Here is a 16,945-nt window from a genome sequence, read left to right as displayed (position 1 = left end):
CAATCTAAATAAGCTCTTAATTTTCAATTTAAATCGTGCCAAAATCCTGTTACTTTTCCCATTAAAATATCATGGGATTTTTTTACTTTTTGCATTTAATTTTTTTTCTCCAAAATAAATGGACTTCTAACCTTGACAAAGACATAATCTAATACAAAATTTTGCGCTCTACAAAAAAGGTTTCATTGGTTTTTCGATAAAAATATTCCTTAAAAAGTTATACGCGGTTAAAGTTATGCACATAGCTTATAATCGTAATTATTTCAGTTTTATTGAATTTTTCTGTAATATAATCATTGAACTCATGAAAATTGTCATACAATTTTATTGACCAATCTTTTCAGTGACAATAACGGAAACAATGCATTACAACTAATATTACGATGTATTATTAATATTTTTTTGTCTTTTTAATCACGTTTCGTTGTTAAGCAGCTTTTTGTAGCGTTATGGTAAGTATCCTTGTATTCACGTACAACTTGTATTAAATAATGTTTTTGGTCTTCTTTAGTAGTCAAAATATTGATGTAATCTTGAGTCAACTGAACTGCTCTCTCAGCTACATCATTAATAACTTGCAGATTATTTACAATATCCAAACCTTCTAAGTAATCATCATTAGTTGACCATTTTTCAACATCACACTCTAAAAATTTTTTATTTATGTTGAATGGATCAAAATATTTACTCGAATTAGAATTAATAAAAAAGTAAATATCTCTTTTTTGTAAATTGATAATTTCACTGTCTGAATTCACTACGTAGCGTTTAGGGTAATCAAAATCCATATCTTCATGGCATTTTAATGCTTCAATCATTTTATGTTTCATAAAAATCGGTATATTCGGATCGAAAAAAGCCAGAGCAGCAGCTTCAGCATTCAAATACCACAAATGATTTTTGAATTTGTGCAAGACTGCTTCAGAAAGTTTCTTATCAATCGTCTTGTATTGATGTACAGTTTTTACAAAATTCAAGTCTTGATATGGAGCCGATGCTGCAAGAGGTGCCGTAAACCTAAATGGCACGTAAACAAATACTATGAATAAACAAATATCCAAAAGACTTTGTTGCAGTGCTCGATCTACCTCAAAAATGTCCCGGAAAATGTATATTTTCAGCGAATAGATCGCTTTTGACATCCAGCGGACATGGTGAAATGCTCCTGGTTTATAAAATTTCACACTATCAGCTTCCATCGTGCCAAGAAAAATTTGACACAACTCCAAAAGCTCTTTATAATCATCGCGAGGCAGAATTTCACTTAGAAAGTTTTTGATCGTTTCATTTGTTTTTTCAACTTTTGCTAACAGTTTTTTAGGAATTTTATTTCTTGTAAGACCGTTATTATATTTAGTTTGATCAATTACATTCCAAGTTTCCTGAAATTGTTTAAACAGAGGAACGTTTGGCCCATCAGTTCCCGGAAATTTTGTCACAAAAACAAAATTTAAGACCAATTCGTAGATGTGATGTCTACAAGGTAAATACAGAAGATCTTTTTGTAAAAACTGCTCTAAATTGGTTGCTGCTCCATTTCGACAAACAAGATTTGGATATTGTCAGATAATACCCATTCTTGTACACTCTTGAAAATTTCCTGAGCCTGAGTTATTCCTCTTCCAACCGGTAATGCCGGTACGTTTAATATTTTTTCAACGGTCATGCTTCGAATTATTATATGTAGGCACTCGGTCAACCTTTTTACTAGATAGTCCATCTGGTATTAATTTTCCATCCCAATGAACCACCGCAGCTCCAACCTCAGTGTCACCAAATAACTTCTTCATACGTTCAGCAGCATCTTTCCGAATTTTCGACCTACGTTCATTAAACGAAGTCTTGTTAAGAATTAAATTATCAGTATCTACTCTAAGGGCCATCGCGACAGCTGATATTATTCTTACGGAATTTCTATAAGAAATCTTACAATTGTCGAATGTAGCAACAACATGTTCCGTCAGAAAATTTATTGTTCCTCTCTCATTTTTCATTTGATAATTTCGCCCCTGTGCCTCAAACATTAAAGATGTGCTTTGCAAAAAGGCCGATGTTTCGCCACTTAATGGTTGCTCCGATGTACTTTTTGCGCTCGGCGGTAGAGTTATGTCTAAAAATTGAAAACAAAAAAATAGATATAGTGAGTTTTGTTTCATTAAGTCAATTATTCATTACACTTTTCATAAAATAGAATTTTCATACATAAAATAATTTAATTTATCAAGAGGTACACCAAGCACATGAATTAATTACCACAATCTGAACGATTGTTATCCGAGAGTGTTAAGTCGATATTATCAGTAGCTCGTTTCTGTAACAATTCTCTACCAAGGCGAATTGAGATATGAATTCGCCGCCCTGTAATCTACTGCTAATTAGTAGGTGAGAGTGACATATTTTCTCTACCAGTAGAGAAATAATCGGTAGAGAAAAGTTACAGAAACGGGCTACAGATGTTGATCGAGCTTTATCAATAGGTTGAGATGTAGTAGAATCAATATCTTCCTCAAAAACAAGTTTTTCTAAATTTAATAACAAAATTAGTGGTCTACAAGAAATTCTAATTTTCAATCATTGCAATTATTAATCATCAACATACCAGGTAACTTAAAAGATTATCATTTTTGTTAAAAGCACGTAAGTGATCCTTTTTGCTGTCCTTTGATTAGGGATGTTGCGAATGTGGAATTTTAGACATCCGCGGATGCGGATGTTTAAAAGCTAACATCCGCGGATGCGGAAGCGAATGCGGATGTCAAGTATTTTTATTAATACCTCGCTTTTATTAGCTCGGGATGTAACTATGTAATATTGATGCGCCTAAAAGATGCAGCGATTTCCATTCTCAAGTTACATACCTGATGACCGTACCCTGTGGGGAAAATCTCTAGTTCTGAACTGGGGCGCTTCTAGTACATTTAGACCCAGTACTGGTTCGCGACAAATCTCTTTTGCATGCAAGCAACTGGCGAATTTAACATGGCGATGTCCTAGGAAGTGTCAATTGCCGCCCGCTGCATCCCTTTTTCGATAGTTCCGAACTAGTCCTAAATTCTATAGTTCCGAACCAGTTCTAAAATCGACAGACGAAAGAAAAAAGTATCATGATTTTTCAATCTTTTCGGTTCTTCCGTGTGTGATTTTACATTATTTTCAAAGAAACATTTTTTCAAATTTGAAATTAAATTTGTTTGANTTGTGCTTACTTTTGTTTTTAAATACTCTTCAAAACTGTGATAAAACTGAGGAAATGGAGCAAGGTATGGTTCCAACGGGGAGCATATAGGATCAAATGTGTCCGCGCTAATAACCACTAGGGAGCATAGATGCGAAAGTAAAACATTGAGTTCATTAAAAATCTTCATTGGGTCTGCATTATTGCTTTCGAACAACTTGTTTACTTTTTGCACCTGAAAATTAGGCAAATAGTAAAATCGGCTAAAAACGGCTAACTTTTTTTTACAAACCGGCTAACAAATCGGCTGCCGGCTAGATCGAATTTTCTCCGGCTGGTTGCTATCAAAACCGGCTAAATCTAGCCGGAAAACGGCTAAAATGGCAACGCTGCTGAGGACAGTACGAATGGAAATTTTAATAGCGAGGTTTTAATTTTTTAAACTATAATTTTATTAAGAAATAATTTAGGTGATTTAATAATAACTAGTATCACCCCGTTGTCGAAATTCGACCACCTCACTTTTTTACACAATTTTTCATTTTGCTTGGGAAGTTTTTATGTCCATCATCACCTGTTGATCGTCTAGGTCTCTTATATTTTTTGGTGGAGTAATATACATTATGTTAAATAATTTTGAAATTCATAGCAGCAGTAGGGAGGAACAGATTTGTATGGGATTTCGTTAGCGTATTAATATATAGATAATAATAGATTGGCGCTTACCCATATGGTAGTGTTTGGCCGAGCTGTCGGCCGCTATGGTGTAGTGGTAAACAGTGCGCGCTTCAACTCCGAAACGCCTGGGTTCAAACCCTGGTCAAAGCAACATCGCCAAAAAATATAGAAAAAAGGTGTTTTCTTAACAGCGGTCGTCCCTCGGCAGGCAATAGCAAACCTCCGAGTGTATTTCTGCCATGAAAAAAAGCTTCTCATAAAAATTTAATCGCCGTTCGGAGTCGGCATAAAATTGTAGGCCCCTCCCCTTTGTGTGACAGCATCAAGGCGCACGCCACAAATTGGAGGAGAAGCTCGGGCAAATTAGGTGATTTAGGTAAATAAAAAATTGAAAGGTTAGACATTTTTTATAATGTTTTTTTAGTGCTTGAATTTAAAAATTGGAACTTTGTATTCAATAAAAACTTGTTATTAAAAAGTAATGTTGCCTTTTCGGGTTACAGTCTGTTTCTTAAAGGGTCGTAAATCAAGTCTGCGCCACTAAATAACTACTCGTTCGAGGCGACAAACTTGATAAAACTTGAAGCTTGACAAAATTGTAAATTATTTTCGATTGACGCTGCACCAGTTGAGAGGACTTTCAGTTATATTAATTTTTTTATTGCGGTGCAATAATTCCCTTTTTAGAATTGCATCGGGAATGCAAATGTCGGATGTATCCTCCTGACTTTCATCTTCACAATCTAGCATCGTTGTTTAAACACCGCTGTTTTCCAAAGAATTCTTCATTCTCATTCTTTTGGTTCTTTCTGAATTTGGAGAGCCTGTAACGTCATCGACGTTTTTCGATTTTAGTTTTTGTAATTCATTTTTAATCTGTTCTTCTGCACTTGCACAATATTCCAGGGACCAAAAGTAACAGTTATATTTTTTCAGGAGTTAAACTTGGCCAAATATTTTTGATTCCGAAATAAAAGTCCTTTCCGGATAATAAGCAAACCACTCGTCCAAATTAAACACGTTTGGTATCATATGAAAGAGGACTGATATAGCTTTTAAACAGAAATAAGGAACCAACGTGACCACCTCTATTTATATTTTTTTATAATTTCTATGGTAATTAGTTAACATATTTAATTGAAATATTTTTCAATAGGTGGCTTTTCTCGTTTAGAAGTATCAGTTTTAAAACTATTTAGGTCCTCTTTCATTTGATACCAAACTTGTTTAATTTGGATAAGCGGTTTGTTTATTACCCGGAAAGGACTTTTATTTTGGAATAAAAAATATTTGGCCAAGTTTCACTCGTTAAAAAAATAACTGTTATTTTCGGTCCCTTCAATAGTCGCATTCGCAAAAGATTATTGCGAATGCGAAAGCGAATGCGAATGTTAAATTTAATGCGGAAGCTCCGCGGTTGCGAATGCGAATACGAATATTCGCAACAACCCTGCCTTTGATAATGTAAAAAATCTGCCGTGAAACTATCAACTGTATTTTGAGTATCACCATGAGCAATATCAAATAATTTTTCAAGACATTCGGAAAACTCAAGCTCGCGCCCTTGATTTGAGCTTTTTTGTAAATATCTGTACGAGGTATAGAGTTTTTCTAATTTTTTCACACATCGATCTTTTTTTGTACTGGAATCCCAGCTCTGCTCCAAAATTTGCACACTTCTTCTAGAACTATTAAGTAACTGGCTGCAAGTGTTTTTTTTTATTGTCTGGTATGATAATATAATAATTTCAGAACTTGTTTATTGATTGGTAACTTATCTCCGCTAATCGTGTCACTCGTTTTACCCAAAAGAAACACTTGATCACGTAAAGTCATCGATTGAGTCATTTTCAATAAATTAATTTCAAGTTAAATAAGGATTTAATTATGTAAGTTATAATTCCGTAGGCTGAGCGTAAGTGGTAAAGGATAGAGTCGAATAATTTGTTAATTCAATAAATCTTTTGATTGAATCCAATACTTTTTATCACGTATAAATGTATCAAAATAAAATCACTACATAACTTATCTTGATACAAGTTATATTTAATAGAAAAAACTACTCTAAATTTGCTTATTCTTTTTAATTGAAACGCACGTTTACGAACACTGAAAGACAATGAAACAATAACCTTAAACTATAATTTTGTGCTGTTGATCATAGATGGTGCAATATTAGTGTTCCATATTAAAGTTGGCAGAGAAATACTTATCGTTTTATCGAATATATGAATCTAGATTCTCTTTCAGTCAAAATCAAAAAGCGCAATTACAATTTGCAGTGAATGATAGAAAAATTTGATTATAAGCTATGTGCATAACTTTAACCGCGTATAAATTTTTAAGGAATATTTTTATCGAAAAAACCAACGAGACCTTTTTTGTAGAGCGCAAAATTTTGTACTAGAATATGTCTTTGTCAAGGTTAGAAGTCTATTTATTTTGGAGATAAAAAATTAAATGCAAAAAGTAAAATAATCCCATGTTATTTTAATGGGAAAAGTGACAAGATTTTGGCATGATTTAAATTGAAAATTAAGAGCTAATTTAGATTGGATAATTTTTTTTGGGACAAAAACCAAAACTTCAGGGGGCGGCAGCGAAAAAAAAATCAACTTGGGAAATAACGGACACCCTAATCTTAGATGCTATTGGGGAAGAACTTTCTACATCGTCAGCCAGTTGTAAAATGGTCCTTATCGCGGGGTGAGGAGCACAATTAATCCCGAAAGTGACAGTCTTTAATACGTATAGACTTACAGGTTCGTTCGGGTTTGTACGGAAAACTATCCGCTGATATTTGGTATGGTTGCTATCCACCCAAATTTGTCGGTACATCTTCTCGATGTCACTATTAAAAACGTATCTGTATAACCTCCAGCGGAGTATAAGGATCGGAAGATCTGCTTAGCGAACTGGACCTGGGAGAAGTACATCGTTCAGACTTGTGCCATTAGCCGTTGAACAGCGTGGTGAGGCAAAAAGTAGTTATCAGTAGTTANAACGTATCTGTATAACCTCCAGCGGAGTATAAGGATCGGAAGATCTGCTTGGAGAACTGGACCTGGGAGAAGTACATCGTTCAGACTTGTGCCATTAGCCGTTGGACTTGAGGCATTAAAGACGACTCGAACTTTGGTGGAGGTACTTTCTGCCTTTATGACAGCGTGGTGAGGCAGAAAGTAGTTATCGGAAGAGTCTGCTGAAATACTATCATTTATTCTGGACATGTGTCCTAGTGATTCATATTCAGCTAGTACCCTATTATACTCTTTTTGTAGGATGGTATCCTTTGCAAGCCGTGTCTCATTCCGGAAGAACTGAGAGCATGCTTTTTTAAGAGAAGGGCCTAGGCAGATGTTTGCGGGAAATTCCTGCCTAAATGGTAGCGAGACTACGTATTTTCCGTCTTCTCGTCTACGAGTTGTCTTCCGATAAAGTTCATCACAGTATTTGTCGTCCTCGTTCAAGCTTTTGTTTTTTGGTATGTCTTCTAGTTCCCAGAATGCAGTAAGTTGTTTGTCCAAGGCAACTTCACTGTGATACGAAACTATATTGTTGGTTGGATTGGGTGCATCTGTGCAACCGGTTAATATCCAACCGAACACGGTTTCTTGGGCGAGAAGTGTACTGAGTACATTTTTCTTCAGGCCGCATAAAATAATTTGGGGATAAATATCTCCGCCAAGTACGAGGTCTACTTCTTCATTAACGTAGAACCGTTTATCAGCTAGAACAAGACCTGGAAATGTCTGCATAGTCATGGCGCTGATATGACAGGATGGTAGATTTCCGGTTAGTTTTGTTAGGACGAGCACCGTTGCATGCAGGCTGAACAATGGATCAACTGGGGATCGAAGTTCTATGCTGCATGCCTCTTTGACCTGCGCAGAGGTTGCATTCGTAATGCCCGAGACTTGGGCATGCATCCTCTTAGCTGGCAGGTTGATTCTGCGTTTGAGTCGTTCTGTTATGAACGAACACCTCAGAACCAGAATGAATAAGTGCTCGAGCAGTAAAATCTGTGCCATNGAACTGGACCTGGGAGAAGTACATCGTTCAGACTTGTGCCATTAGCCGTTGAACAGCGTGGTGAGGCAAAAAGTAGTTATCAGTAGTTATCTGGACATGTGTCCTAGTGATTCATATTCAGCTAGTACCCTATTATACTCTTTTTGTAGGACGGTATCCTTTGCAAGCCGTGTCTCATTCCGGAAGAACTGAGAGCATGCTTTTTTAAGAGAAGGGCCTAGGCAGATATTTGCGGAAAATGCCTGCCTAAATGGTAGCGAGACTACGTATTTTCCGTCTTCTCGTCTACGAGTTGTCTTCCGATAAAGTTCATCACAGTATTTGTCGTCTTCGTTCAATCTTTTGTTTTTTGATATGTCTTCTAGTTCCCAGAATGCGGTATGCTTGTCCAAAGCAACTTCACTGTGATACGAAACTATATTGTTGGTTGGATTGGGTGCATCTGTGCAAATGGTTAATATCCACCCGAACACGGTTTCTTGGGCGAGAAGTGTACTGAGTACAATTTTCTTCAGGCCGCATAAAATAGTTTGGGGATAAATATCTCCGCCAAGTACGAGGTCTACGTCTTCATTAACGTAGAACCGTTTATCAGCTAGAACAAGACCTGGAAATGCCTGCATAGTCATGGCGCTGATATGACAGGATGGTAGATTTCCAGTTAGTTTTGTTAGGACGAGCACCGTTGCATGCAGGCTGAACAATGGATCAACTGGGTATCGAAGTTCTATGCTGCATGCCTCTTTGACCTGCGCAGAGGTTGCATTCGTAACGCCCGAGACTTGGGCATGCATCCTCTTAGCTGGCAGGTTGATTCTGCGTTTGAGTCGTTCTGTTATGAACGAACACCTCAGAACCAGAATGAATAAGTGCTCGAGCAGTAAAATCTGTGCCATTGAGACGTATATTTACGCGAGCTGTTCCTAGGAGCACACCTGAATTCGTTTAGCATAACAATNTGAGGCAAAAAGTAGTTATCAGTAGTTATCTGGACATGTGTCCTAGTGATTCATATTCAGCTAGTACCCTATTATACTCTTTTTGTAGGACGGTATCCTTTGCAAGCCGTGTCTCATTCCGGAAGAACTGAGAGCATGCTTTTTTAAGAGAAGGGCCTAGGCAGATATTTGCGGAAAATGCCTGCCTAAATGGTAGCGAGACTACGTATTTTCCGTCTTCTCGTCTACGAGTTGTCTTCCGATAAAGTTCATCACAGTATTTGTCGTCTTCGTTCAAGCTTTTGTTTTTTGATATGTCTTCTAGTTCCCAGAATGCAGTATGCTTGTCCAAAGCAACTTCACTGTGATACGAAACTATATTGTTGGTTGGATTGGGTGCATCTGTGCAAATGGTTAATATCCACCCGAACACGGTTTCTTGGGCGAGAAGTGTACTGAGTACAATTTTCTTCAGGCCGCATAAAATAGTTTGGGGATAAATATCTCCGCCAAGTACGAGGTCTACGTCTTCATTAACGTAGAACCGTTTATCAGCTAGAACAAGACCTGGAAATGCCTGCATAGTCATGGCGCTGATATGACAGGATGGTAGATTTCCAGTTAGTTTTGTTAGGACGAGCACCGTTGCATGCAGGCTGAACAATGGATCAACTGGGTATCGAAGTTCTATGCTGCATGCCTCTTTGACCTGCGCAGAGGTTGCATTCGTAACGCCCGAGACTTGGGCATGCATCCTCTTAGCTGGCAGGTTGATTCTGCGTTTGAGTCGTTCTGTTATGAACGAACACCTCAGAACCAGAATGAATAAGTGCTCGAGCAGTAAAATCTGTGCCATTGAGACGTATATTTACGCGAGCTGTTCCTAGGAGCACACCTGAATTCGTTTAGCATAACAATACTTAACGTTTTTGCTTTTATTGTTATTAGTTCTATTATTAAAGCTGCGCTTTGCTTGAGCCTGTTGAGAGGATGATGCAGTGTTATTGGCAGGTCCAGTCGGCGTGCGAGCCGCTGTTGCCTTTTGCACATTTGTCTGAATATGCAGGAGTGAGTGATGTTGCGAGTGGCACGTGCTGCAATTAAAGGGGCTTGTGCACGGTTTGTGCAGCACTCAAACAATTCAGGCAACTGTTGTTGCTCTTTAAGAAATTAAACCTCTCATCAGGCGTAAGCTTCAAAAATTTGGAACAGCGGCGTAGTTTGTGCTCATTCGTTTTGCACATTGTGCAAGTGAACTTGGTCACGCTTGCTTGGAATGCATCAAGTCTTTTGGTATAGGCTTCTGTAGGGTTTTTGGTGTTTTGCGGCTTTGGCGCTTTAACCGCTTTTGTACTCTTTAACCTGTAAGGGTTTCCAGGGTTTGAAACCTGTTAGATAGGAACGTGTCCATATCTTCCCACTTCGTTAAGTGGTCTATGGTTTGCTCCCATAGAGCCAAAGTACTGTCAGGCAATTTAGTAGAGCAAAGATATACAATAATTGCGTCCCAATTTGAAATGTTAATATGATGACATTGTAGGGATGGCAAACAATTGTTAATATCGCGCTGTAATCTTTTTATTGAGCTACCACTCTCACCATCAACGGAATTAAGATTAAACAGAATTTTTAATTGTGTATTATTGAGGATACGCTTATTTTCGTATCGCTCACACAAATTTTTCCACGCTGTGGCGAAACCTTCATTAGTCATAAGGCACTTATTCACAATGTCTTTGGCTTCACCTCTGGTTTTTTGGTTAAGATAATATAGCTTCTCAACTGGAGTAAGCTCCTGATTCGAGATGTAAATGGCCGTGCGCATATCTTGAAATGTTGGCCAAGACAGATAATCGCCTTTGAAAACATCGGTATCACACGGTGGAAGGTGAATATTGTGTTTTCGCATAGGCTTCTACGCGGAAACGACTGAATGGATTTGCATGAAATTTTTCCAGCAGAGAGCTTATGACGTACAGTGGAAAATAGGCGAATTTTTTGGAAAAGTTGCCACCTGTAAAAAGTTTAATTAAATTACATCCCGTTCTTCTTTTGCTAGTTTCTCAGCCTGAGCAGCCAAAGACGACATGTAATTTACATAACTAGCAAACGCGTCTCTATTTATTTTTCTGTATGTCCTCTTATCTTCTTGTGGAAACTCTTCAGAGGTGTTGAGGGCATCGTAAGCTAGTTTTGTTTTCTCTCACAGAGCTCTGAGTTCTTCCTGCTTCGCAATGACATGCTTATTTTGCTCTGATATTGGCGAAGCAAGAAAGTCGGACTCGAATTCTGCCACTTCTTCCGCTAAGCTCATGAATGAATCCATTGTGAGGTTGAAGATGGGTTTAAACCAACAGAAAGAACAGGAGTTCGTTAAAAATTTAAAAATCTTTTCGAAGATTTGATAATGCTAAAGGCAAATATGTAGCAGATTATTCGAACCTGTTGACATTTTCAAAAAGAAATGGTTTGCCGTTAGATTAAAATACCAAACCGCCAAAGAGTGTAAAATATCTCCACAATTAAAATATTTGTTATTTTTGCAATTCTTTATTTTATTTTTTTTCAGCAAAGGTTATGGATATATGTCAATTTGATACGTGCATGAAAATAAAACTCGCCACCCAACTGTGCACATATATACGTGTAGATATATGTATTTCTAGGGACCAGCAGCGTCCTTATAAACCAATAAAATGTGTGCCGATCAAAAAGCAATAGAGCCCAGATGCAACAAAGTGACTTTGTGAAAGTGATTAACGTAAATTAAAAGGCTAGTTGTGAAAAGACCCCGGTGATTACTTTGAATTAAAAAGGCCAATTAACATGCAAATTGCAAAAGTGAGGTTATGTGTTCACAAACCAATGATAAGTGAATCGTGAAGAGGTTAGTGCAACAAATTGACTACTTCTGTAAAACTAATATAAAAGTGAGTTTAATTTAATGACGGTAGCAAGAAAGTCGGAAATCAAAAAAACTGATGTTGCAACTAATTTTAAAATGGATATAACACTTTTCACTGTCGCGTGTGTGTACACTTTAAATCAATCTTCGCTGTTGCCACTCGAATGTGGAGAATAACATGAACACGATATCACGATATCTGATGCTTTCACAAAATAACTGCTTATAAGGCTATCTCATGCACTCGCGTATTTTTATATTTCGTGATTTGATGTCGTTATTTTTTCACAAAATATGTTTATATTGTGGTAAAGGGCACTGAACCACGTACCTTGCGATTGGTTGGTTTCAATGTTTAGTTGTGGCGGTATATAAGGAGTTGAATGCTGGAAAAGTGTTGTTTGGTGACGAAGAACTTTTAAATTTGTGGCGCAGACGTCCTGTCCTTGTATTATTCGCTGTTGTGGCAGACCCAATTTGGTTGTGGCAAACTGTCTTTGAAAAAGACGGTGGACTGTATTTCTGTGGTTTCGCTGGTATTCCAATGATCACACGGTCCCAAAATGGCGCTGGCAATATTTTATGGTAAGCTAAGTCGGACGGCTCCGAATGGACCAAATGTTTATACGGGGGCGTTTGGGAATAACGCTGTGGAAATAAGTGGCCTGGTAGCTGATGTGCTCGCGCTGATCTTCTAAACCGAAGTGAAGTAAAAGGTTTACGAGACCTTAACTCGGACCGCCGCACAGTAACTGACGTTAAGAGGAAACTTATTGAAAGTTCATTATCCGGCGGGATATTATAGTTAACCGCGCGTATTAATACATGTACGTATGTATGTGTTTGTGTATACACATAGCCATATGCTTGTACAGACGTACATATGCTGGCATTAGGGCTGTTCGAAAACAAGTATTATTCAGGCTGAAGACCTAAAATATTACCGTAAGCTGTCAATGTATAAATAACTAAATAAATGCGCATAAATAAATAGTCAAATAATTACAGATGTAATCAAGTATATAGAAATAAATGAATAAATAAATAAATAGATGTGTATAAATAAATAGTCAAATAATTACAGATTTAGTCAAGTATATAAAAATAAATGAATAAATAAATAACTATACATATAGACAGGCCTTGCACACATGGTAAACATCTAACATTTAATTACGACATAAACAAAAAGATTTTATTTCGCGAAAATATCTATAGCGTGGTATACCCCGATCTTTTTACCGCTAGAATCCCCGAGCTCGTACATAGAATTCCCTATTACTCTCAATACTATGCACTTTATTTATTTCGGGGCCGACTTGGAATTATAGTTGCCAATTTGCGAACCTTGTTTAAAGTTATGGCGGTATACCACTTGTCCGATTTGAAACCTAACTTCTCTACTCCTAGTGTTGTAAAACCTTTTACTTCGGTCTTGTGCTAACTTCAACTCCCTCTTAAGTTTGTCCATATAAGCTGCATTCTATCGCTAGTAGCCTCCACTTCGCAATCAACATCTCTCAGCGAGCCCAGCTTCCGGTATAGTTGGTATGATGCAGCATGCTGTATCATAGGCATACCGAAAGTGGGGTGATACGGCGACATGTTGATGGCTGAGTGAGTGGCACTTCGAAGCGCGAAGGCCGCGTCACTAACGTGCCTATCCCAGTTCTTCTGGTTATCTTATCTTACTAATATTATAAATGTGAAAGTTTGTATGTTTGGATGTTTGGGAAGTCATCACGCCGAAACGACTGAACGGATTTGCATGAAATTTGGTACGCAGATAGCTTATGGGCTAGATTGGTTAATAGGATATTTTTTAAGAGTTGCCACCTGTTAAAAAAGTTTAATTTATTTAATATGCGGGAACGACTGAATGGATTTGCATGAAAATTTGCACACAGATAGCTTATGACCTAGATTGGAAAATAGGCTACTTTTCTTAAGAGTTGCCACCTGTTAAAAAAGTTTCATTAAAATAATACGCGGAAACGACTGAATGGATTTGCATGAAATTTTGCCAGCAGAGAGTTTATGACCTATAGTGGAAAATAGGCGAATTTTTGGGAAAGTTGCCACCTGTAAAAAGTTAAATTAAATTAATTCGCGGAAACGACTAAATGGATTTGCATGAAATTTTGCACACAGTTAGCTTATGACCCAGGTTAGAAAGAGTTGAAGAGTTGCCACCTGTTAGAAATGTTTAATTTAATTAATACGCGCAAATGAGTGAACTGATTTGCATGGAAGTTTTCACACAGATAGCTTATGAGCTAGGTTGAAAAATAGGCTACTTTTTTTTAAGAGTTACCACCTGCTAAAAAAGTTTAATTAAATTAATACGCGGAAAAGTCTGAACGGATTTGCATGAAATTTTGCAAGCAGATTGCTTATGACCTACAGTGGAAAATAGGCTAATTTTTTTGGAGAGTTGCCACCTGTTAAAAAAGTTTTAATTAAAGTAATACGCGGAAACGACTGAACAGATTTGCATGACATTTCGCACAGAGATAGCTTATGACCTATGTTGGAAAATAGGCTACTATTTTAACAGTTATCACGTATTAGGAAAGTTTATTAAATTAATACGCGTAAATGACTGAACCGATTTGCATGAAAGTTTGCACACAGATAGCTTATGACCTAGACTGGAAAATAGGCTACTTTTTTAAGAATTGCCACCGGTTTGAAAGTGAAATTTTGTTTAAAGATGGTTTATGACCTGGATTGAAAAATAGGCTACTTTCTTAACCGGTTTTCCGATCAGAACGAAATTTAGTACACTTACTACAGGTTTCGGAAGGATGGTCTTAGACTGAAAGTAAGTCCGATAACTCAAGGCCCCTCCCATACAAATTGGAATTTTCATATTACATACATATCTCTGGAAGTATTTGTGGGAGAGAACTGAAACTTGGTATAGTGATATGTATGTGAAATCAATGATGGCATTAATCGATTGATGTTTTAATCAGTCAGTTAATTCGATTAATTCAATCTGATTACAGTTAATCATGATTAATTTTAATCTGACTAAATAGTTAATCGTAACCGCGATTAAAAAATAAATTTTTAATTGTTAACTCTTAATTTGATCAAGTAGGTTTGGTGATTAATTAAGTTATGCTGGAATTTCCCTGTGCACATAAAGCAAGTTAATCCGGTATGGCTAAGTCGGGCTTCCTCATCAATCTAAGCAATTTGGTGTGCATTTTCATTAAGATATATACCAACAAACGTTTTACAAACTAGGTTTGTAAAAGTTCCCAGTTTATGTATTACTAATAACAATAATTATAATTTTTTATATTATGTGCTTTTTATAAGCGTAAAACACAAAATAATTACTATAACTGGTGTTTGGTTTCAAACTCGGACAAACTAGACATGTTCATATTGACGGAGAAAAATGGACGTTTTTGAAAAAGAGGCGTAGCACCTTCCATACTGACTGAAAGTTTCATATTGCATATCTCTTCAAATGTTTGAGGTAAAGCACTCAAGCTTGGTATGGAAATACATATGTACATATGTATTATGTGAAACTAATACCATACTGATGGAGCAAAATGAGAGTTATTGGAAAAGGTGCTGTGGCAACTCCCATGCAAATTTATTTTTCTATGCTGCATATCTCTGGAGGTGTTTATTGCAGAGGACTGGAACATGACACCGAGATGTGTATACAAAATTAATTCCATACTCATGGAGAAAAATTTGCGTTTTTCGAAAAGGGGACATGGTTCCTCCCGTACAAATTTACTGTTTTATACTGCTTATCTCTAAAGGTGTTCAAGGTAGAGTACTGGAACTTGGTACTGGGGTATGTAAAATCTGTTCTAACTTCATGGAAGAAGATTCGGGTCATAAGAAAAAGGGGCGTGGCACTTCCAGTACAAATTTACTTTTTCTTGCCACATATCCCTGGAAGTGTTTGTGGAAGAATACTGGAACTTGGTATGGAGTTGTGAATGCAAAATGTATGAATTGCTCATGGAAAAAATTTGAGTTATTAAAAAAGGAGGCATGTCGCCTCCCATACATACTAAAAACTTCTTAATACATATCTCTGGAAGGATAGATAATCTCTCGAAGTATTTTAAATTTTTTATGGAGATTTATTTTATAAGTGCCGTACTGACAGAATAAATTTCATTAAATGGGAAAGGGAGAGCCGGGTTCGGCCTTATAATCTAAAGCTCTCTTGAGGCATTTGCTACAGTAATGAGAAGTGGTATTTTATCAAGGTCAGGTTACTAAATTTGAGTTGGAAATATTTAAGCCCACCGTGGCACCTCCAAGAAGGTTACACGTTCACGCGTCGTATACTGGAACCATTTTAAGGTAAACTTAGAGGGATTGATATCTTTCGTATGCCTAGCGCGCAGACGAGATTTTATAATTTCATAGTTTTAAACGGCCTAAATACCTTAACTCGCTTAAAAAATAACGAGCTATAACGAAATGGGCACAGAAATAAAATCTAACATCATTAAATTATTTTTCATATTTGTATAAAAGCGCGGGTTGAAACCCGCGGGTGTAAGCTAGTCTTTAATAAATGACCTAATAATTTGTAACACGGATCTGTTCACTCTTACTCCCGCGTTACCCTGGGGAGAGTAAAACGCGGTTTTCACGTGTGTCGTGCCGTATCCATTAGGGCGGGTCGAAAATCTAATTTTTCTCAAATGCCTTGGTAATAGTTTTCATGAATCATGAAGTCAACAAAAAGCCTGCAAAATATAAGTATTTTATTTTAATTGTATGAGCCCGCGCATCGACCGCCAAGTGACCCACAGCACACTAGTCGAATAAGACCAATTCTTGTTAAAAATTCTGGGTTCGGCAAAAAATTTTGGTGCATATTATTAGATAATGAAACCTTTAACACAAAAGATAAAGTCAAATATCATTTCTCGCAGCCCTTTAGCTTATTGCAAATCTCAGAGTTATCTGTTTTTAATAAAATTTTAATTGTTATCTTGATAATTGCACTGGCTTATAGTCAAAAGATGTAAGTAACAGCATTAATATTTCTGACGTGAATTTAGGTCGCTGGTTCCAAATATTCTAATTTTTTTTTTTAATATTAGCTGCAGTTTGTGCATTTTTGCAAATTTAGGAACAATTTCGGTAGCTCTTATAGAAAAGCCATTATTTTCCATCATCGTGGAAAAATTTTGTTTATGAAAACGAGTATGGAAACACTGA

The 16,945-nt window shown here is 36.9% G+C and overlaps 2 protein-coding genes across 4 annotated transcripts; both read right to left on the bottom strand.

Annotated features, from left to right (window-relative positions):
- Positions 1 to 349: 349 nt before the first annotated feature.
- On the bottom strand, positions 350 to 2,894 carry LOC108365609 (uncharacterized). 3 transcript variants are annotated; one of them, XM_017619674.1, is made up of 3 exons: positions 2,859 to 2,894; positions 1,908 to 2,110; positions 350 to 1,841 (listed from the first exon to the last, which is right to left on the bottom strand). In XM_017619674.1, the coding sequence occupies exon 3, from the start codon at positions 1,197 to 1,199 to the stop codon at positions 411 to 413; it is 789 nt and encodes a 262-aa protein (XP_017475163.1). In that variant the 5' UTR covers positions 1,200 to 1,841; positions 1,908 to 2,110; positions 2,859 to 2,894; the 3' UTR covers positions 350 to 410. The 3 variants fall into 3 exon arrangements, with proteins under 3 accessions (XP_017475163.1, XP_017475164.1, XP_017475165.1); XM_017619675.1 differs by having other exon boundaries at positions 1,931 to 2,110; XM_017619676.1 differs by having other exon boundaries at positions 350 to 1,821; positions 1,931 to 2,110.
- A 3,362-nt stretch (positions 2,895 to 6,256) lies between these two features.
- On the bottom strand, positions 6,257 to 7,806 carry LOC108365608 (uncharacterized). The gene is made up of 3 exons (XM_017619673.1): positions 6,872 to 7,806; positions 6,488 to 6,728; positions 6,257 to 6,286 (listed from the first exon to the last, which is right to left on the bottom strand). Exons 1-3 carry the CDS (start codon positions 7,780 to 7,782, stop codon positions 6,257 to 6,259), a joined length of 1,182 nt encoding a protein of 393 aa, XP_017475162.1. The 5' UTR covers positions 7,783 to 7,806.
- Between the last annotated feature and the right edge of the window lie 9,139 nt (positions 7,807 to 16,945).

This window comes from Rhagoletis zephyria, unplaced genomic scaffold (genome assembly GCF_001687245.7).
Source record: "Rhagoletis zephyria isolate East Lansing unplaced genomic scaffold, Rhagoletis_zephyria_1.1 Rzeph_scaffold_01932, whole genome shotgun sequence".
Taxonomy (NCBI): Eukaryota; Metazoa; Arthropoda; class Insecta; order Diptera; family Tephritidae; genus Rhagoletis; species Rhagoletis zephyria.
Note: the sequence above shows the minus strand (reverse complement) of the source record. Positions and strands in the feature narration are given on the sequence as shown.